General features: G+C 41.9%; 2 protein-coding genes across 2 annotated transcripts in view; both read left to right on the top strand.

Moving 5' to 3' along the window:
• Positions 1-2426: 2426 nt before the first annotated feature.
• On the top strand, positions 2427-3872 carry LOC311497688 (sialic acid-binding Ig-like lectin 14). The gene is made up of 3 exons (XM_084558037.1): positions 2427-2729; positions 2921-3286; positions 3467-3872. Exons 1-3 carry the CDS (start codon positions 2681-2683, stop codon positions 3772-3774), a joined length of 723 nt encoding a protein of 240 aa, XP_084414163.1. The 5' UTR covers positions 2427-2680; the 3' UTR covers positions 3775-3872.
• Positions 3873-15884: 12012 nt separating this feature from the next.
• LOC311497572 (myelin-associated glycoprotein-like) overlaps positions 15885-22778 on the top strand; it is a 30052-nt gene continuing 23158 nt past the window's right edge. Inside the window, exons 1-4 of the mRNA XM_084557884.1 lie at positions 15885-16080; positions 16272-16637; positions 17444-17737; positions 22449-22709. Of these exons, the coding sequence (XP_084414010.1) occupies positions 16032-16080; positions 16272-16637; positions 17444-17737; positions 22449-22709 (970 nt within the window). The 5' untranslated portion in view covers positions 15885-16031. The remainder of the gene's footprint in view (positions 16081-16271; positions 16638-17443; positions 17738-22448; positions 22710-22778) is intronic.

Raw genomic sequence — 22778 nt, 5'->3', positions numbered from 1 at the left:
CACCGCGTTGATAAGAAGGTGGTTTTGCTGACACCAGTCCACAAAGTTCCCCGTCAGTCCTCTGTACTCTGCGCTGTCGGTGTTGTGTCTGAAGTCTGCTGTGTAGAGGGTGAAAAGAAAGGGGGCCAGGACAGTCCCCTGGGGGGCACCGTGCTGCTGGTGAGCAGGTCAGACTGGAAACTAACTTGTTTATAGTGGCCAAGTTGGAGATACATTCTGTGGTACTTCCCAACAGATCAGTGACAGGAGCTCAAACTGAAACGTACAAAAGAAGTGACTTTTGTTTGTATTTACTGAATACATCTAGAGAAAATAAACACAATCAAGAATTATAGTGAGATGAAACAGCAGCTTGGTTATAATGAAGCAAATTTCAACAGTGAATAGGAAGTAGTATCAGTTCCATGATGTATCTTTGTTTCAAGTACAATGGGACATTATGTCTAAAGTAGACAGAAGTCCAACAAACAAAATTAGGGTTTGGTTTTATGTTCATTTTTGTCGAGATGCAGACACGCCACACAGAATTAAAAGTGGTATATCTCTGAAACCTTTTCTGTGTGTAGCAGCTAAAGGTCTGATAACTTTAGACAATGAAATGAACCATCAAATTGTTGATTTGCAGCCTCCTCCTCTATGTTACCACAGGTGACCGCTGCGAGTTTTCTGCAATGACTGACTGGGCTCTTCACCTGTCTTCTCGGAGGCATCCGTGTCATTATTGTCAGGTGATCAGTGACTAGTCGACTTCCTGCTTAAAGCGACATGGACAGTCAACTATTTTATTTTCAGGTCTTTTCCCACCTGCTTTAGCTTATGACCCCCTCTAGTGGCAGACTGAGGCAATGGCACCAGTGGAAGACTGCATACAAGCCCACCACATTATCAGCCAAAGGATTCCTCCTCAGACACTTTGCGTCCCTTCAGGCCGCGTTCGACCCGCGTATGCCTCTGTGTCCCGCTCGGGTACGACTTCGCCACGGCATGGACCCCTTTATGATCGCTTGCAATCATCTAGTTTGTTGTTTTTGTTTGTTTGTTTGTTTGTTTGATAAGCTTTCTGTTTCTTTAATTTACAGATTTGCTCCTTGTTCCTCATTCACACATCCTGCCATAGGTAACTCAGTGTCCACTGGCTTCACTACTACTCCCAAGAAACTGTCCTGGGGGCAGCAGAAGGAGGACACGGTCAAACTGGAGGACCATTTGATGCAACGTGAGGAGGATTTCTGGGGCGTCAAACGAAGGCAAATTTTGTCTACTTAGCTGTCCAGAAGAGTGTCAATATTTATCCAAACAGGTGAAATGCTGAACCCAGCCTTTGTTGGAGAACTGTGCCCGTGAATTTACCGAATTCACATGGACAATTGAATCCACACAACATGTCAGAATCCTCAGTTGCGATGTCTGCAGGGCAACTGCAATGCTACTGCAACACTGGAGGTCTCACATGAAGGAAAACCGCTGACACAACTTTTTTTCTCACCGTTAGACTGTGGGTGTGAAACTGTGAGCAGGATATGAGACCACAGTGTAAATGAAAAATATGTCAGGACCCTTTAATGCAAAATGCATGCAAGACTAAGAATGTTTCTTTTGTTGCCGTCAAACAGAAATCAGTACATTAGATTTCAATTTGATGTTACAGTATGCAGACGCTCAGAAATCAAGAGCATGAGCAGACTTCATACAAGACCCCTGATCATGTGACTTTTAAACTGAGCAATGGAAATCCTGTCTTGAATGCACTGCATCTGTGATGCATCTGTGATGCAATGCAAGGTACAGTAAACATTTGATTTTCCTTCGAAAAAGTGTATTTGCTCCTTGTTAACTGGTCTTCTCAGTCTTTCTTTTGCCAATGACTTTGCAAACGTGTACTGCTTTCTCTAAAAAAAATATTCCATCCATATGTGGTCACTGTATTGTATCTTAGCATATTGTTGTCAAGGTGTTTTAAACCCCATTGAGATGTAAATACATTTTACGAATGTGTAATCAACCTTGTTGGACAAATAGATGGATTGCAGTGCTACTGTGTGTTACTGTTTCAGTTTTTCTGTCTCTCTTCAGTTAGCTGACATTGTCACAAGTGCATCTGATAAGGAGTCAACAAATGACAACAACAGCTTTAAAAAGTGATAATTGCCTCACACATATGTAAACTAGTACATAATCATGGCATTTCACGGGAATTTCATTGCTGATTGAAATACACTGATGAAACACTTAAGTCAAGATGATCTAAATGGCCCATTAAAATTATGAGGCATTTTAAACTGATTTGATGGGATAGTGATGATATACTCAATGACCCTTCTGTTTATCATGTGCTTAATATGCAAAAATAAAATTGGAGAAGTCACAATTACTGGAAAAAAATTAAATTCCTGCATGTGTTTCTAAAGAATGGAGAATGAGTATAGCACACACTGTGAATAAAAAACTTTTGGACATGGTAAAGAATAACAAAATACATTCTGATAAATGATTATTAATAGGATACACCTCGCCCACTACAGAGTTGATGAGTCAAAAGTTTCATTTTGGAAGGTCACAGTGGTCGCTGGTTAGATTAAAAGTGGAATGGAAACTCACCAAGCCACCGCTCACCACAGGGAAATAACAGCAGGCGCCTAGTTGTCATTTTATTTTCAGGTCTGACCCTGACACAGTGGAGATGGAAGCTCTAACACGGTCTCTGTTTTCTGTGTGCCTTTGCATTCAAGGTATGGTACCTCCTGTATGGTGAATATTCAGCTGTAATCAAACAAACAGTAGAATTAAACAGTCAGTTATTTGTCTTTTTCATGCGTCTCTTTTGTTTGCAAAATTATTTAATATTCAGGTTAATTTGTACTTTACTACATTCTTTCATTGACTCTATGCTTATTCTAATTCACTGTTCAATGTGTTACAGTTATTCAAACCGATGGCTCATCTTGGACAGCTAAGGTGCTGTCCTCAGTTAAAGGTCTCCTTGGGTCATGTGTGATCATCCCCTGCTCATTTGATTACCCACAGCCAGAAAATAAACAAGTCACTGGTTACACCGGGATTTGGTACAACAACGAGAACCGTCCTATCTATCACCCAGACAAGGAAAATATCTTGGAGAATTATCGTGATCGGACAACGCTGCTGGGAGATGTCAGACACAAGAACTGTTCTCTGAAGATTGATGACATTCGGTCCAGTGACCAAGGGCGTTTTTATTTCAGAATTGAAATGAAAAACTACGACAAATTTTCCTACCTACAAAACAGAGTTTCCTTCTCAATAATTGGTAAGTGAAATGAACAGCCTCCAGTAAAAACTATAGTGACAGTACTTCCTATATTCGTTCTGAATTCCAGTATTGTTATCATGACATTTTTTTGTTTAATTGTGGTATATCAGTCTTAAATCCTCTCACTAGTTTACTTCAGATCTTTGCCAACACCTATTGTGATCTTTCTTAACACAGATGAATCACAACAACAACTCATCACCTTGTCAACGGATGAGGAGATAAGTAAGGGTCAGAGTGTGTCTCCATCCTGCTCTGTGTTTTACTCCTGCCCAACCTCTCCTCCTGTTTTCAACTGGAGTCACTCTGGAGAGCAGCGTTTTCACTCACAAGAGCTCAGTGACGGCCAGTGGAAAGCAACGTCTACTCTGACATTTCGCCCGACCCGTGCTGACCACAACAAGTCTTTACGATGCAGCGTTCAAATGCACAATGGAAAGCCGCTGCAGACACAATCCAAGGTCCTTCAAGTAAAATGTAAGTAGTGATGATGAAAACAGATGCTTTAGACACTGTGACCTTCATGGTTTCAAAAAGACGGTAAAAAGCATATGAAGAAATATAAATATAATCAAAGACAAGTGAAAATTGTCAAATATTCTGAAAGTAATTGGAACAAATCAGAGCAAAGATGCACAAACAAAGAGAATGCAGATTAAAATGAGGCCAAAGAGAGGTAACACTTTATAGTTATGACTTAGTTTTCCCCAGTGTGGAAGCTGTTCCACTAACTGAACACACAGACCTATATATAAAAGCAACATCTCTTGAGTGTAGGTTCTGTCACTGTCACAAGACTGACAGTCATCACGTGTACATCTACACTGGAAAAAACTCAGTTGCGCTGTATGCTTGTAAAAAGTGTTTATCTCCTGTGTATACCTAAAATCTTCTTAATGGCTATAGAACTTTTATCTTTAAGCATGCTAGTCATACATCGATCAGCCACAACAATATGACCTACACAATATTAAGCAGGCAGCCATAATGTTATGTCTGATTGGTGTGTGTCTCGTGGGATGGTCTAATAGGTCTAATAACTTTGGACAATGAAAGTCACCAGCTAATTGTTGATGTGCAGCCTCCTCCTCTGTGTTACTGCAGGATGTTTAGTGAAGTTGTTAATTGACTACTGTTGAGAGGATTTGGACGGTTTGTCTGTTAGCGGATGCCTTTTGAGATGAGTGTGCATAGCAGTTGTACTTTTTGTACTTTTTGACTGACGTACATATTCTGCATGTCACGGTAGAATGGGTTTCATCTTTAGTGAAGTGTTTCCACACACTTGATGAACAGCTGCTAGTTTGCAGAACCGTGGTGATGAAGAAGACTTTTTTATTTAAACACATATAATAAATGTACATTTCTTGCTCCTGCAGATGCCCCTGAGATTAAGAATGCCTCGTCATGCTCCTCAAAGTGGGACATGGTAAAGTGTGTGTGCATGGCTGAGTCCAATCCTCCCAGTATGATCCATTTTGTGCTTCCCAACAAAGTTCACTTGAGCACCAAAGTAGAGCAGCATGGCTCTCTTACTATCGGGACTCTACAAGTCAACATGGGGTCCTCCATGTATGTGCACTGTCTGGCAAACAACACGCAGGGCAGTGCCAACGTCACGCTCTCCCTGCCTGTTAAAAGTAAGAAATACTTTGAATGCAGCATATGCAGATTGTCACCACTGTGTTTGGACACACTGTATGATTTCTGTTTGGACAGGTAACATGCTGTATATTTACATTGCTGCTGGAGCAGCTGGAGGTTTGGTGATCCTTGTAGCAGCAGTGATAGTTGTTAAGAAATGGTAAGTTGCTATAGAAACATGAATTTATTAAGAATTTTGATCAAATGTAAGTCAACCAAACCAGTTTGTTTAATATAAAAGCACAACACTAAACAAAAGGCCAGCTATAAATATATACTTTTAAATCAGGCATTTGTTAATACAGTCCAACAATATGGCTTATAATAGGCTGCATTACAAGGCTTCAGTGTTTGTATAAAGTGTGCTCAAATTAACAACCAATATTCTGCCACTAGGAGGAGATCTAGAGACACACCAGAGCCTGACATGAGCACCACAAAGACAGATAAGGAGTTGGAGCTCTCAGCATCTCAGTATGCCACGACACAAAGGTTTCATGTTAATTCACATCAAATACAAACCTCACAGTGTCTTTATATGTATATTTAATAACGGTAAACATTTGCTTTCTGCACCAGTCAGGAAAAGAGGAAAGAGACGTATGATGTTGTGGGACCCCACGGCATTCATTCCAGTGATCATATTTATGGCAACATGGAGGTATGTAAACTTTTCTTCATTCATTTATGACATACGTGCATGCAAGAGGAGCGAGAGTGAGCCCCTTGGCATTTTGTGTAAAGCAGTCTCAAACTTGGGTTTAAAGATGGACAGTGATTTTAAATTGGATCTGCTAAATGGTGTAGTGGCTAAGTCCAGCTTTTTTCACCTCAGGCAGCTGGCAAAGGTTAAACCCTTTCTTACACATCAGCACTTTGAGACAGTAATCCATGCCTTCATCATATCTCTGCTGGATTACTGTAACACACTTTATTTTGGGGTCAGCCAGTCCTCCCTCGCACGTCTCCATTTGGTTCAGAATGCGGCTGCTCGTCTCTAAGCACATAACTCCCATTCTGGCCTCCCTCTACTGGCTGCCTGTGCATTTTAGAGTCAGCTGATCAGCTGCTCCTGGAGGTACCAAGGTCTAAGCGGAAGCTCAGAGGGGAAAGTGCTTTTTCTGTTGCTGCTCCCAAATTATGGAACGATCTACCACTGCACATCAGACAACCCCTCTCACTGTCCATTTGTAAAACTTGTCTTAAAACCCATTTTTATTCCTTGGCTTTCAACCCAGCATGAGACCCTGCTCTGGTTTAGTGCTTTTAGCGTTTTTTTTTTTTGTTTGTTTGTTTGTTTTTTTAATTGTTTTAATTGTTTTCATTGCTTTTATTGTTTTAATTTTTTTCTCTTATGTTCTTATTCTTACCTATGTACAGCACTTTGTTTCAGCTGTGGTTGTTTTTAAAGTGCTCTATAAATAAAGTAGAGCTGAGTTGAGTTAATGTTGTTTCCTATGCAGTATGATGGAGATGACACAATCTACGCCAACGTGTAATGCGTGCTGTTGAAGTGAGAATCAAAAAAGTTGTAAAATATTTCTGTATACATCTCAAAACATTCCTTTTTCTCTCCTCCTGCAACTTACATTGTTGACAAAGTTTTTCATGCCCATCAGTGCGCTTGTGCTTGCATTGTTGTGCATTGTGCATCTGATCAAATAATGTGTTCCAACTAAACAGCATTACGCTCTTGCAGCAGTTCCTTTGCAAATGATTCTTTAGTTAAATTTTAGTTTTCGCTTTAATGACACAAAGCTACTGCACAAGTTATATATTAAAGTGTGCCTTTTGAATGTCCTCTTTCCTCTTCAAGATTGTTTCATCAGAATGGCAGATGAGAGCACAGCTGTGAAAGATGATAGTAAATAGTTCAAACATAAAAATGTATGAGAGAACATAAATGTCATATTAAGGGTCTTGTGAGTTCACTGTATCTGCATTTATGAATATTTGAAGGAAGCTCCCTCATCGACCGTATTAATCAGCTACTCAGCCGTTGATCAGAAACAATATTTTTTTATAAGTGTCAGTTCCACAATATGTTAATAAAATCATACAGAGGTGTGAATTAAAATGTTCTGTATTTTCTCATTTTTCAACAACACCAAGAAGGAGCTTGAATTCACAAATGACTGAATCCTATACGTGTGTTTTAATCAAATTAAAGGATGTAAAAAGCCACATGGTGGAGGATCATGAAATTTGTTCAATACGCTTGCTTTTTAAATCAGTTTGCTTACATTCACTTATCTACTACAAAAAGAAAAAAACAAAACAAGATAAAATTCCCAAAAATAAGTTTCAATACACGAGTAAAATGCATTTTAGTTAAAGTGGAACTACTGTTTTTTTACAACCTGGACCTTATTTCTGGCATAAAATACGATCGTTTACGCACCCATATAACTTTTGTGTAATTTGTAGTCAGTCGGGATATAATTAGATCAAGAGTTACCTGTTGTCATCATCTGGGGTCTGTAGGTCAATCTATAGACCCTGGATGATATCTTCTGACCTGGAGAAGTAGCAAATTACAGGTAAACAAGCTGACCGTCACAGGGGCGGGCACCGCTCAGAGATGACATCCTCAAGGTCAGAAGACATCATCCGGGCTCTGTACACAGTAGTTCCCCTTTCATAAGGATGTAGCTACCAGAAAATCTTCATGTTTTTTTTTTTTTCTTTGTTGATAATTATAGACAGTGATGGCAGGGTGGGCTGTCTTGTCTGTGTCCGTGAATGTGTGATCTCTGCCCGTAACATTTCTGTGTTAATACACCTATACTACAAAAGAAACTCAGTTACATTTACTAACTCTTATCTTTTCCTGTTGCCTGAACTGATATATAAGCAGTGTTGGGAGGGTTACTTTTAAAATGTATTCCCCTACAGATTACTGATTACATGTCCTAAAATGTAATCAGTAATGTATTCCCTTGGATTACTCAAGTAATGTATTCTAAAAAGTTTTGGATTGTTTTTAGCTCACTTCAAAATCGTCTCGCTCTGCGTGTTTATCTGGGACACTGAACGCACGCTTTAGAGAACGATCTAATAACTGTCTTCAGAGAAAAAGTTATGCAAGTACGGAAAAAACACAAATTTTGTCCTGCAACTGATACTATTTAAATAAAAATGGCATCCATGAGTCAATAGTCTTCAACTTCCTTTACCTTTATTGATTTCCACAGCTCAGAAATGAGGGAAATTAATGTGCAACATGGCTGCTTTAATACAGGGTGCAATCATGCAAAACGAATCAATAATTATCGATATCGACTGATATGAAACACTTATAGTGATACATTTTTAGACATTAACTTTGTAATCAATAACCCTGCTAAAGTTATTGTGAGAACTTTTCATTATCTTTGTCCATAAATGTTACATGCCAAGTTTAGTAAGAATTGGATGAACGGGCTAGTAGGAGTTGATTTTGCTTTGAGGTGCAATTTTTTCAAAAATTGGCAAAAAACCTAGCTGCAGGCATGTGTATTGACACCTCGGCAAAGTGACATGCTAGGACTTCTACCCAGTTACCAGGTTTGATGCCTTTCACCCTTGCAGTTTGTCCTGGGCAGACACTTTAGCTACGCAGAAAAAGTGAAATCAGTATTATAATAATTAGAAGAAGAAGGAGAAGAAGAATAAAATACGCAACAAAATCAATAGGGATCCTGCAACTTCGTTTGCATGGACCCCCTAATAAATAACTGCAGAGTGAAAAAACAAAACAAAACAATCATAATCAGTTGATTAGGTACATTTTAATGGTTGAGAAATACAATAATGTGACATAATTAGCCCAGAGCTGATGAACATAATATCTTCATCAGCCATACCATATTATGGTAAGAACCAAGCTAGTGGTGCCAATACATTTATGGACTAAATCAGGGATGGGCAACCTAAATGATGGAGGGGGCCACAATTTTTCATTGACACTACCAGAGGGCCACATAGGACCGCACACCTAACCAGATATGATAAAACTGCCATTTTAAATATGCTTGTGTGTGTATAATTAGAATATATTTATATATATATATATATTTATAATTATATATATATATGTGTGTGTGTGTGTGTGTGTGTGTTTATTGAAGCCAACAACAAATAACCACTTACTGTGATTTTATTATTTATTTTTTAAATTAATTTAATTTTTTATACATTTTCCCTGTATACCCACTCTACCTCACCACTATCAGCAGTGGGCACTGGTAAAAAGCCGCCTTTGTTTGCGTACTTTTGATTTAAGGTCCGCTACGATAGCAGCCCTTACAGCTTCAGTATACTTCTCGTATTTAGCTTTGTGCAATGTGTAGCGACAACTTAAACTGAAATCTTTCACAGCAGATAACATCTCTAAGCAGACTAAGCACATACGTTTGCCTTTACATCCTGTGAACAGATAACCTTTCACCTTAAAGACACGATTTTCTCAATCAAGTTTTCTCTCTCCTCCGCGCTTAGCCATGGCTCAACGTCTCTTCTTCACTGGTAGAGAAGACCCGGTGGAAGCGTGTGCGAGGCGGCGTCTGCATTAGAGGCGCCATCTAGTGGCCAACTGTGTCATTAAACTGATTCAGTGCCGCAGAGGATACAGATTTATAATTTTCAAAAATCAATCTAGGGGCCACGTCGAGTGAGATCGCGGGCCGCCAGTTGCCCATCCCTGGACTAAATGGTAGGCTGCTGGCATGTGCAAATACCCAGCAATATTTAAATGATTATTTTATTTTTAAATATACTATATTATATTTACTATATTATATTTACTATATTTACTATAGTATTAATATACTATAGTATATTAAACAGAGCAGCTTTCTCTCTCCATGTCCAAACAGCCTCTGAGCCGCTAACATTTTTGCAGAACACCCTTGTAAAAATACACAATTTAAAAAAGGCCTTGTTTGTGAGTGTAGGACAAGCAACATGCGAGCCGGTGGACAATAACCCTCCTTTCTTTCCCCGCATGTGAGCACTCTCAGCCGGCGTAGCTGGATTAATAGTTACCAACTTACTTAATTAGCCAACTTACCTCGTGACGCTTCTTTAAGTTAGACGATGCTGAAAGCAGCTTCTTGACCAGGTTTGAAAGGTAAAATGTTTTCTAAATTCCCATGCCAAAAATGCACTTTTGTCCTCCTCCGGGTCGTTTTTCTCATCCTGTGCCATTGTCATTCGGTTGTGTGTGCAAAGTCCTCTCGCGTATTGACTTGCAGCGTAACTGCGCACATAATGCCGCCTGCATCCGCACAGTGCAACCTGTGTGTAGTGTCGTAAAGTAATCCCTAAGTAATCAATTTTTTTGAGAAAGTAACTGTATTCAGAATACAGCAAATTAAACTGTAACTATAACGGAATACAGATCTTATTTTGTATTTTAAATACGTAACGCCGTTACATGTAATCCGTTACTCCCCAACTTTATTGGTAATGCTTGCATTCTCCACAGGGAGGAATCTCTACAAACCTCCCTCACTCAATGACTGTTCTCTGATCTTCTTCAATACTTAGTCAACACATTTATGTTGGTCAGATGGTGGAGCTTTAACACTTGTGAAATGGATGACCCTTGAGCGGCTGGATGATGCCGAGAAAAGTAGCAGACTCCGGTTTCTCAGTTTTCGTTACATTTATTTTAACACCAAACTCAACATAGCAGCAACAAACAAAACATGGAATACGTCCAGTGAGATGAGACCTGCAACTAGTGATGGCCCTCTGACACCCGAGGCTCCGACACATGCGCCGTAGCTCATGAAGCAATTGTATCAAACCACTGTGCCGAGGCGTGGTTCGGTCACGTGACTAGTGACGTTTGAAGCACTTGAGTGACGTTCAAAGCAGTTCAAGTGCTTCGAATGCTTCAGCGGCAAACGAATCACCTGAGGGGTTCGGTTTGTCATGTGAATCACCTGGTGGGATCGAGTGTGTTCAGGGATATCTCGGATATCCTATCCCCATTTAGTGATGCTCATTTGAATGTTTCTTTGCATAGTAGGTTGGTTCGATGCTCTGGTTGGAGGTAGTTGCGTATTTGGAGATAGATCGTAAGATTCAGAGAGAAATAGATAAATTAGTTACATAGTTAGACAACACTAGATTGATAGATAGACATGGTTACATAGATAGTTCTAAATAGCGTTATATATAGTGATATCAGGTAAAATGGGCCATCAGGTAAAATGGGCCATTTAAGGTTTGGGGGTCCCAGCCCCTCTGGAATTTAGAGCCAATGACTGCAAAGCATTTCAAACTGTTGTCATAACTGTGCTTGACAAGTAACAGGTGATTTGATTGGTTTATGGTTGCTATGGTGGGCGGGGCAATAATTCAAATCAAGACTGCACCAGAAAGCTGCATGGTAAGTAGCCTGGCATACCAAATCTAACTAAACTATTATAAGGATGATAAATCTATAAAAAAAAAAAAAAACATGGACATAAAAAACTATGCATAATATCTGTCTTGATGGCATAAATCAGAAATAATGCTGTTAGTTTGGTATATAAACATATTTTTAGAAAAATTGATGTTTTTCTTGGTGGCCCAATTTACCTTAACCCACTGAGGTAAAATGGGCCACATGGTTTCAGCTAAAATGGGCCATCATCTGTGTCACTCACAAACACACATACATGTTTGAGTGTGTGTGTGTGTGTGTGTGTGTGTGTGTGTTTGTGTGTGTATGTGCGGGGGTGGGGGTGTGGGGGCATGGAGGTGGCTGTGTGGATGGGTGTGTGTGTGTGGGTGGTTGTATATGTTTGTGCGTGTGTTAATTGTGCTGAAAAACACAACAGTGTGACCCATTGCACCACTAAATATGACCGGGTCAAATTGACCCGGGAAGACAACCGGTGTTATAAATTTTGATAAAACACACATAATTTAACAAATATAGTCATAATTAATGAGCTGTAAAGAGCATAGCAGGGGACCATCCATGTAATTTTCAGGCAATTATATGGAAGAAAACCAAAGTTATGACAGTTTACATTTTGAAATCAGGTCAAATTGACCCGAAAACAACAGGAGAGCTAAAGCGACACAGTATAGAAGTAAAGTTGACTAGTTGGTACAACCCCAAATTGCCTATAGTATATAATGTATGAAAAACATTAGGAAATCAATTAATATGCATTTATGCCATCCAGGACTCTCTTTTAAAATCTTAATCATGTGGTTAATATGCAAAAATAAAATTGGAGAAGTCACAATTACTGGAAAAAAAAATACATTCCTGCATGTGTTTTTGAAGAATGGAGAGTATAGCACACACTGTGAATAATAAAAAAAAAACTTTTGGACATGGTAAATGCAGCCCACTTCTCCCAATTAAGTCAGAGAAAGGGCCCTGAGTTTGTAAAGAAACTAATTGCAACTGGCAATAAACCCTTTAAAATATGTGACTCTATCCTGATTTCTAATAATTTTGGTTGTTGCTTTAATATTTTCTTAATAACCTAAATAATAGTAATAATAATGATAAACCCACAGTTAACAAGGTCACTGTGCTCACCTTTAACTCAAGAAGGGGTGACAAGCATAAGTAATATTACACCAGACTCTGTTTGAGAAATCATTAATCAATTATTTACTTAAACTTAAATATAAACAAACAGTGTGTGTAATGAGGAAAGGGGTGCTGCGAGGGTTCATGTGAGCTGCCTTTAATTTTTTTTTTTTTTTTTTTTTTATATGTGTATGTGTAGGTATGGGATGTTTTATGACATACCTGTGAATTTTGTGTTTGTGAAATTGTAAAATTAATAAAAACTTTAATGACAAAAAACTAAATAAACAAACAGAAACTAATACACTTTTATGAAAAAAATATCTTAAACACAGTGGGATCACACAACACAAGCACACACAAACAGTCGGCAAAACTTGAGTGTGAGGAAATCCACAGCTTTCAATCCACATGACCCGCAGAACAGTAAAAGGAAAAGTGTTACCTCGAGTACTGAACAACAGTTTACCCAGTCTGAGTCCCTGATGAAAGGGTGAGGCTGAAGGTAAGTGCCCAATATGGAAAGATGGAGAAAGATGGAGTCTCCGCAGCCCACGATGAGTCTGACCGATGACTTGGCAGAGTGTTCCAGATGAATGCTCGCGGTCCCGCGTAGAAACTGCGTGGCTCAGCTGACAGAGTTAGCTGGTATATACAGTCAATGGTTTAGCTACGCAGCTCCTATGGTCCATTCACTTTGCTGTCGAATGCTAGTGACACTCAGAAGCTAGCAAAACGTGCACAACTACAAAAGAAACTTTGAGTACAAATGTCTCTAGTTGTTCACAATCAGGTGTAGCTCAGCTATTCAATTCAATTCAATTCAATTTTATTTATATAGCGTCAATAACAATACAAATCGTCTCAAGACGCTTTACAAAAACCCGGCCTGGAACCCCCAGAGCAAGCCTGAAGGCAACGGTGGCAAGGAAAAACTCCCTTTTAACAGGAAGAAACCTCGAGCAGAACCCAGCTCATATGGAGGGACCCATCTGCAAGAAGAGGGGGGATTGGTCCTATTCAGGACCACTTTATCTCATACAATTCCACACTACTGGCAGGTAACTTGTCATCTCTCATTCCAGTTCATTCTTTAATTAATTCACACTTACTCTCTCTTCCGGTCTGACCCCATAAATCATACATCTTGGACCAATGGAGGACCAGTATTACCCTCTTTCTCAATGAGCTCTTTTAAAATAAAATGAAATATTTAATAATGCACCTTTGTATCCTTTTAAAAACATTTGAAACTTATTTATTATGCTTTTGACCTTTTGATCAAACTACTCTACTCTTCACTCTTAAAGGTGCAGTAGGCAGGATTGCGAAGATCCAGGACTTAGCCAAAAAATTTGAACATCGACAACTTCTCAGTCCCTCCCCACTTTCCGCTAAAGCCCAAAACGGTCTCCCAAGCCCCTCCCCCCACAAGGGAGAGCTGTGCACGATAGAGCGCGTGCATATTGGCCCTGGAATACTGTGCACGAGCAGAGAACCGAGAGAGAGCGAGTAAACAAACTAGCATGGAACACACCGACGTAGTTTTTATAATACCCTTCGTTATTGCTAAATAATTTGACCTAAAGTACAATGATACAGTCGTTATACTTTAGGTCAAAATATTTAGCAATAGTCAACTTTAGGACAAAACCAAGGTTAGGATGTTTCTGAAAGTAGCCTACATCGGTGATGTTTGCTGTCAGTAACAGTTAGAAGCATTCATTGTGGCGTTTTATTCCACAGTTCTACCTGTTGATGTGGTTAGACGTTTGAGAGTGAAGCTGAGGCAGAGGCCTCAGACGAGGATTACATCCCGGCTCCTTCTACACGCCCACGGACAAGTGGTGAGACCCGTCGAGGTCGGGGTGGTGGAGGGAGGGGAGGGCGCTATGAAATGCGTGTCCATGAGCAGTGATTGACACTCTGTTAGATACACCCCTGGAATTGATTGGTGCATCTTAATGTGGAGCGTTGGATGTCTTGCAAATCGCGCTACAGGCTCTAGGTGGGGCCAGAGGAGCTTCATGCAATTACACTTGAACATAGGGTCAGTTTCAGCAAAAGTTAGTTTTATAAGACTTGCCTACTGCACCTTTAATTTATTATTCAGTATTGTTTTTATGGGTAGTAGGGTTGGCAACTCCGTGAAAAATAAATACACCTCAGGGGACACCTCACTGGCAGGGCCGGCCGACCCGATTGCCTTCACCCTTCCCAGTGTGGTGAATTTTTCTAAAACAATTCAAACAGGGCTAACCCTTCCGGTATCTTCTTCGCAAGCAACAGTACCCCGACCAATGAGTGTACCGTAAATTTTCATAGAAAGTGCCCTGTTATTCATTTATCCCATTGACATTTTACACGGTAATACGAGACAAAGTGCATCCCGTTTCAGCTAAATATGGGGCGCGTACTTTTGTTTCTAAATACGGGACGGTTGGCCTACCCTAATGGGTAGGGACTTCAGCAGGGTTACATAAAGAATAACAAAATACATTCTGCTAAATCAGTTTCAGATTCAGGATACTTTATTTGTCCCTGGGGGGCAATATAAGGCACAAATGAGCAGCATAACGTGCAAGTACAGACATTATAAGGAGCAAAAAACAACAAAAGTAGAACAAAATATATACAAGTTACCATGCCATAAATGTTTTAACTATCCAAAATGTCAATGGAGAATGTAAACAGGATGTATGAGTAAAAGGACTAAAGTGCAAATGTAAACAGTAAACAGTAGATACAGGGATTATATATTTACAAGTTATTGCCGAGGTAGAAGAGGTTATAAATAAAAAAAAAGTGGAGGAATATTCCGGGGCACAACCAAGAGTCTCTGGTGTGTGAATATAGGGGGCAAGGGTGTGTGAATGTGCTATGGTTGTGTGTGTGCTGGAGAAGAGTCAGAGAGAGAGAGTAAGTGTGTGTGTGGAGAGGGGTTAAGGAGAAGGATGGCTTTGGGGAACGAAGGTGGCCTTTCTCCTCTGAGTTCTGCAGGCGGGGCAGCGGAGCCGTCGTCCAGAGGGGAGCCACTGAACTGCTGAGTGGAGGATGTGTGAGGGGTCTTTGGTGATTTTTTTCAGCGAGGATGAGTGTCTGCTGGTCGTGAATGTGTGCGAGAGGAGCTGAGTTTCCTCAGGAGGTATAGTCGTTGCTGGCACCTTCTAAGAGTCTCTTCAATGTTGGAGGAGAATTTCAGCAGGCTATCAAAGATGGTGCCCAGATATCTTAACTCCTCGACCAGCTCAACTGGCTTCCCATGGATGATGGTAGTGGCTGCTGTAGCCAGGTTCCTCTGCTTCTTGGAGAAGGTCACCACCATCTCCTTGGTTTTACTGTTGTTCAGTTAAATGATTATTAATAGGATACGCCTCCCCCAATTCAGGGTTGATGAGACAAAAGTTTCATTTTGTGTGATCACAGTGGTCGCTGGTTACATAAAAAGTGGAACAGAAACTAGTCTTTGTGGAACAGAGACAAGTCTTCTCTCACTACAGGGAAATGACAGCAGCACGTGCCTATTTGTCATTTTATTTTCAGGTCTGACCCTGACACAAGACAGTGGAGATGGAAGCTCTAACACGGTCTCTGTTTTCTGTGTGCCTTTGGATTCAAGGTATGGTACCTCCTGTATGGTGAATATTCAGCTGTAATCAAACAAACAGTAGAATTAAACAGTCAGTTTTTTGTCTTTTTCATGCGTCTCTTTTGTTTGCAAAATAATTTAATATTCAGGTGAATTTGTACTTTACTACATTCTTTCATTGACTCCATGCTTATTCTAATTCACTGTTCAATGTGTTACAGTTACTCAAACCGATGGCTCATCTTGGACAGCTAAGGTGCCGTCCTCAGTTGAAGGTCTCCTTGGGTCATGTGTGATCATCCCCTGCTCATTTGATTACCCACAGCCAGAAAATAAACAAGTCTCTGGTTACACTGTAATTTGGTACAACAACGAGAACCGTCCTATCTATCACCCAGACAAGGAAAATATCTTGGAGAATTATCGGGATCGGACAACGCTGCTGGGAGATGTCAGTCACAAGAACTGTTCCGTGAAGATTGATGACATTCGGTCCAGTGACCAAGGGCCTTTTCATTTCAGAATTGAATTGAAAGACTATGACGGATTTTCCTACATACAAAACAAAGTTTCCATCTCAATAATTGGTAAGTGAAATAAACAGCATCCAGTAAAAACTATATAGTGACAGTAATTCCTATATTGTAGTTTATCAGTTTTGACTCCTCTCACTAGTTACATTTCTGACTTTAATACATAAGAAAAAGGAACTAATGGCACTAGTAACACATCTTTCCATTCATGGTATCCTATAGTGTTTGATTCTCTGGATTATTTCACATGTCATTGTTTGGCAAATTAAATTTGTAACAGCACAACCTAAAAAACAAAAACGACAAGTTTTCAGACTGTGCTGGTAACAATTGTTATTTAGGTTTTGTTTGTTCTCATTTCAGTCTGTTACCTAGTTCCTCATATGTGCTATTATAATACACTGATATCCTCTTTCTTTAAATAACTTTGATTGCAAAAGAGTTTTTTCCCTTATGTTCAATACTAAAAAAAATAAGGGTTCCAATTTGTCCTAGTGCTTGAAAGCAGGGAGGAAAACCTTTGAATTAATGTGCATAGAGGGAGAATACGGGGGGGAAATTCTCTTTGTAGAAACATATATCAAGTAATAGTGTTGTTTTAAGGTCAAGTTCCTGTTCTAACAGTCTTATATTTTTAATAGAATCCTTGTTTTGATGGAAATAATATAAGAAAATATCTTTCCACTAGAAAGGGTGTTTGTAGTCCATATGTGTGGACTAAAGCCGTTTAAAATCAAAACAAGCAATGCCAGAACTCAAAGTTTCATAAAAAACAATCCAGTAGACAAGTGTTCTCCATTAGTTACAATACAACTTCAGATCTTTGCCAACAGCTATTGTGATCTTTCTTGTTAACACAGATAAATCACAATCCATCAACTTGTCTATGGTTGAGGAGATAAGTGAGGGTCAGAGTGTGTCTCCATCCTGCTCTGTGTTTTACTCCTGCCCAACCTCTCCTCCTGTTTTCAACTGGAGTCACTCTGGAGATCAGCGTTTTCACTCACAAGAGCTCAGTGACGGCCGGTGGGAAGCAACGTCTACTCTGACATTTCACCCGACCCGTGCTGACCACAACAAGTCTTTACAATGCAGCGTTCAAATGCACAATGGAAAGCCGCTGCAGACACAATCCAAGGTCCTTCAAGTAAAATGTAAGTAGTGATGATGAAAACAGATGCTTCTGACACTGTGACTTTCATGGTTTCAAACAGACATATGAAGAAATATAAGTAAAATCAAAGACAAGTGAAAATTGTCAAATATTCTGAAAGTAATCAGAACTAATGAGACCACAGATGAGATAACACTTTATAGTTATGATTTAGTTTTCCCCAGTGTGGAAGCTGTTCCACTAACTGAACACACAAACCTATATATAAAAGCAACATCTCTTGAGTGTAGGTTCTGTCACTGTCACAAGACTGACAGTCATCACGTGTACATCTACACTGGAAAAAACTCCATTGCTTGTAACAAGTGTTTATCTCCTGTGTATACCTAACAATCTGATCTGATCTGATCGGTGTGTGTCTCAAGGGATGGCAATGTTAGTCAAGCAGTATGTCAGTGCGAAGCAGCTGGGATGAAAATCAGGACCTCCAAGTCTGAGGCTATGGCCCTCTGTCGGGAAAAGGTGGATTGCCCAGTCCAGTTTGGGGAGGAGGTCGTGCCTCAAGTTGAGGAATTCAAGTATCTCAGGATCTTGTTTATGAGTGAGGGTAAGATGGAGCGGGAGATCAACAGGCGGATCGGAGTGATGCAGTGATGGTGATGCGGACACTTAACCGGTCTGTCGTGGTAAAGAGACAGCTAAGCCGAAATGTGAAGCTCACAATTTACCGGTCAATCTAGGTTTCAACCCTCACCTATGGTCATGAACTTTGGGTAATGACCGAAAGAACAAGATTGCGAATACAAGCGGCCGAAATGAGTTTCCTCAGCCATACGGGAGGAGCTCAGAGTAGAACCGCTGCTCCACCATGATGAGAGGAGTCAGTTGAGGTGGCTTGGCCATCTGGTAAGGATGCCTCCTGGATGCCTCCTGGGAGAGGTGTTTCGGGCATGTTCCACCTGAAGGAGACCTCAGGGCCGACCAGGACACAATAGAGGGATTATATCTTTTGTCTGGCCTCGGAACGCCTGGGGATTCCAGGTAGAAGTGACAGGAGAGGGGGCTTTCTGGACTTCCCTGCTGAGGTTGCTACCCCCACCACCTTGATGAGAAATCTCGACAACAAGATTTGAAGTCGAGTTGATGCCGACTAGTCGATGACGTCACTTTTACGTGTATAGCAGCTAAAGGTCTAATAACTTTAGACAATGAAAGTCACCAGCTAGTTGTTGATGTGCAGCCTCCTCCTCTCTGTTACCGTGGGACGTTTGGTGAAGTTGTTAATTGACTACTGTTGAGAGGATTTGGACCGTTCCTCTGCTAGCGTTAGCAGATTCTTTTTCAGGATGAGTGTGCATAGCTGTTGTATTTTTGTTGTATTTCAGAAATGACTTACATGTCACAGTAGAATGGGCTTCATTGTCAGTGAAGTATTTCCACACACTTGTGTCACAAAAGGGTTGGCGGGGGTTGGGGTGCGGACCCAAATGCAGGACTCAAAGAGGCAGGAGTAGGCAAAAAGGGGTTTTAATTAATAAAAAACAAAACTTACAAAAACCAAAGACGCTGCTGACAGGGCAGGAAATCCAAAAAACACAACTCAAAAACACTAACAAAACTATGACTTGGCATGGATCTATGGCATGAACAAAAACAATGGCAAGACACATGGATAACGTGAAACTCTATGACATGGAAACAAGCTGTATGACGCGACAGAGACAAAGGGGAAGGCAGGGCTATATACACACATGAGGAACAGGGGTGACGAGACACAGGTGAAGCAAATGAAGAATTAACACAAGGTGAAACCAATGATCTAATCAAAAGAAAACATGGAGTAACAAAACAGGAAATTCAGAACTTAACAAAATAAAACAGGAAACAGAAAACCTAAACACTAAACCATGACTATGAAAAACCAAGACTTGACAAAATACAACAGAAAATCCAAGAAACTAAACCCGTGACTGAGAAATGACATGATGGAAAGACAAGACTGAAAACTAAACCATGACATGGGACAACATGGAAAACCAGAACTTAACAAAATACAATAAACAGAAACACAGGAAACTAAACCATGACGAAAAACTAAACCATGACGGAAGACCAAGAACAGAGGACATGACAGAAAACATGACAAAAAACCAAGAACGGAGGACATAACAGAAAACATGATAGAACATGACAGAGACCAAGAACGGAGGACATAACAGAAACTAAGACATGACGAAAGACAAGACATGACAAAAGACGTGACAGAACCCCCTCCTTAAGGGACGGATCCCAGACGTCCCTAACAAAACAAAAACTTAAACAAAAGTCAGTACTGGACAGGGTGGGTGGAGGGGGCATGGCAGGAGGGATCCAGGGCAACCGAGAGGTTGAGCAGACAGGACCGAAAGTTCTGGGGGTCGGCCGGGAGGCCGAGCGGACGTGGCAGAGAGTTCAGGGGGCCGGCCGGGAGGCCGGGCAGACGTGGCAGAGAGTTCAGGGGGCCGGCCGGGAGGCCGGGCAGACGTGGCAGACAGTTCAGGGGGCCGGCCGGGAGGCCGGGCAGACAGTTCAGGGGGCCGACCGGGAGGCCGGGCAGACAGTTCAGGGGGCCGACCGGGAGGCCGGGCAGACATGGCAGAGACCGGATCCAGCACAGGAACGGGAGCAGGAGCTGGAACTGGAACTGGATCCAGCACAGGAACGGGAGCAGGAGCTGGAACTGGATCCAGCACAGGAACGGGAGCAGGAGCTGGTTCAGGAACCACCTCGAGAACGGGAGCAGGAGCTGGTTCAGGAACCACCTCGAGAACGGGAGCAGGAGCTGGTTCAGGAACCACCTCGAGAACGGGAGCAGGAGCTGGTTCAGGAACCACCTCGAGAACGGGAGCAGAAGCAGAAGCCGGGGTCCGAGCCACCTCGGGAACCAGGGAAGAGGCGACCCTCGGAGCCGGGACGGGAACCAGGGAAGAGGCGACCCTCGGAGCCGGGACGGGGACAGGAAGAAGCGCTGGAGCAGGACATGAGCGGATCCTCGGAGCCGGTACAGGGACAAGAAGCAGCACTGGAGCAGGACATGAGCGGATCCTCGGAGCCGGTACAGGGACAGGTAGCAGCGCTGGAGCAGGACATGAGCGGGTCCTCGGAGCCGGTAGAGGAGCCGTAGCTGAAGCGACCCTCGGAGCCGGGAGAGGAGCCGTAGCTGAAGCGACCCTCGGAGCCGGGAGAGGAGCCGTAGCCGAAGCGACCCTCGGAGCCGGGAGAGGAGCCGTAGCCGAAGCGACCCTCGGAGCCGGGAGAGGAGCCGTAGCCGAAGCGACCCTCGGAGCCGGGAGAGGAGCGGGGCATGAGCCAACCCTCGAGGCCGGTACAGGAGCAGGAACAGGGCATGAGCCGACCCTCGAGGCCGGTACAGGTGCAGGAGCAGGGCATGGGCCAACCCTCGAGGCCGATATGGGAGCTGGAGCAGGAACGGAGGCAGGAGCGGCTCGCTGCAAGCTAGCTGGCCGGTGGCCAGCAGGCCGGGGAGACGCTACCACGTGGCCGGCAGTGCAGGACTCCAGAGGCTGCCGGCCAGCAGACCTCCCTCCATGGCGTCCTCGTGGACCCATCCTGCCTGTCGGGGCCCTCATGGCCAAGCGAGTTCCCTCAAAAAGAGGCTGGAACTCAGGCCTGAGCCAAAGTCCGTGGTGCCGGATATGCTCCCAGTTGCAAAAAATAAATTCTGTTTTCTCCTCCTCATCTAAAGAAACAAAGTCTGCTGGGTCCATTTGTGGTCGCGTCATTCTGTCACAAAAGGGTTGGCGGGGGTTGGGGTGCGGACCCAAATGCAGGACTCAAAGAGGCAGGAGTAGGCAAAAAGGGGTTTTAATTAATAAAAAACAAAACTTACAAAAACCAAAGACGCTGCTGACAGGGCAGGAAATCCAAAAAACACAACTCAAAAACACTAACAAAACTATGACTTGGCATGGATCTATGGCATGAACAAAAACAATGGCAAGACACATGGATAACGTGAAACTCTATGACATGGAAACAAGCTGTATGACGCGACAGAGACAAAGGGGAAGGCAGGGCTATATATACACACATGAGGAACAGGGGTGACGAGACACAGGTGAAGCAAATGAAGAATTAACACAAGGTGAAACCAATGATCTAATCAAAAGAAAACATGGAGTAACAAAACAGGAAATTCAGAACTTAACAAAATAAAACAGGAAACAGAAAACCTAAACACTAAACCATGACTATGAAAAACCAAGACTTGACAAAATACAACAGAAAATCCAAGAAACTAAACCCGTGACTGAGAAATGACATGATGGAAAGACAAGACTGAAAACTAAACCATGACGGGACAACATGACATGGGACAACATGGAAAACCAGAACTTAACAAAATACAATAAACAGAAACACAGGAAACTAAACCATGACGAAAAACTAAACCATGACGGAAGACCAAGAACAGAGGACATGACAGAAAACATGACAAAAAACCAAGAACGGAGGACATAACAGAAAACATGATAGAACATGACAGAGACCAAGAACAGAGGACATGACAAAAACCAGGAACGGAGGACATAACAGAAACTAAGACATGACGAAAGACAAGACATGACAAAAGACGTGACAACTTGATGAGCCACTGCTAGTTTGCTTTGAAACAACTACAGAACCGTGGTGATAAAGAAGACTTTTTTATTTAAACACATATAATAAATGTACATTTCTTGCTCCTGCAGATGCCCCTGAGATTAAGAATGCTTCATCGTGCTCCTCAGAGGGGGACATGGTAAAGTGTGTGTGCAGGGCTGAGTCCAGTCCTCCCAGTATGATCCATTTTGTGATTCCCAACAAAGTTCACCTGAGCACCAAAGTAGAGCAGCATGGCTCTCTCACTATCGGGACTCTTCAAGTCAACATCGGGTCCCCCATGTATGTGCACTGTCTGGCAAACAACACGCAGGGCAGTGCCAACGTCATGCTCTCCCTGCCTGTTAAAAGTAAGAAATACTTTGAATGCAGCATATGTAGATTGTCACCACTGTGTTTGGACACACTCTATGATTTCT

The sequence above is a fragment of the Chelon labrosus genome (genome assembly GCF_963514085.1).
Source record: "Chelon labrosus genome assembly, chromosome: 12".
Classification (NCBI taxonomy): Eukaryota; Metazoa; Chordata; class Actinopteri; order Mugiliformes; family Mugilidae; genus Chelon; species Chelon labrosus.
Note: the sequence above shows the minus strand (reverse complement) of the source record. Positions and strands in the feature narration are given on the sequence as shown.

Bases quoted from the DNA above. Each gene is read 5' to 3' on its own strand.
- LOC311497688 (XM_084558037.1), top strand. From the start codon at position 2,681: ATGGAAGCTCTAACACGGTCTCTGTTTTCTGTGTGCCTTTGCATTCAA. The intron at 2,730-2,920 runs GTATGGTACCTC...AATGTGTTACAG, and splicing joins TGTGTGCCTTTGCATTCAAG to TTATTCAAACCGATGGCTCA. The intron at 3,287-3,466 runs GTAAGTGAAATG...TTCTTAACACAG, and splicing joins AGTTTCCTTCTCAATAATTG to ATGAATCACAACAACAACTC.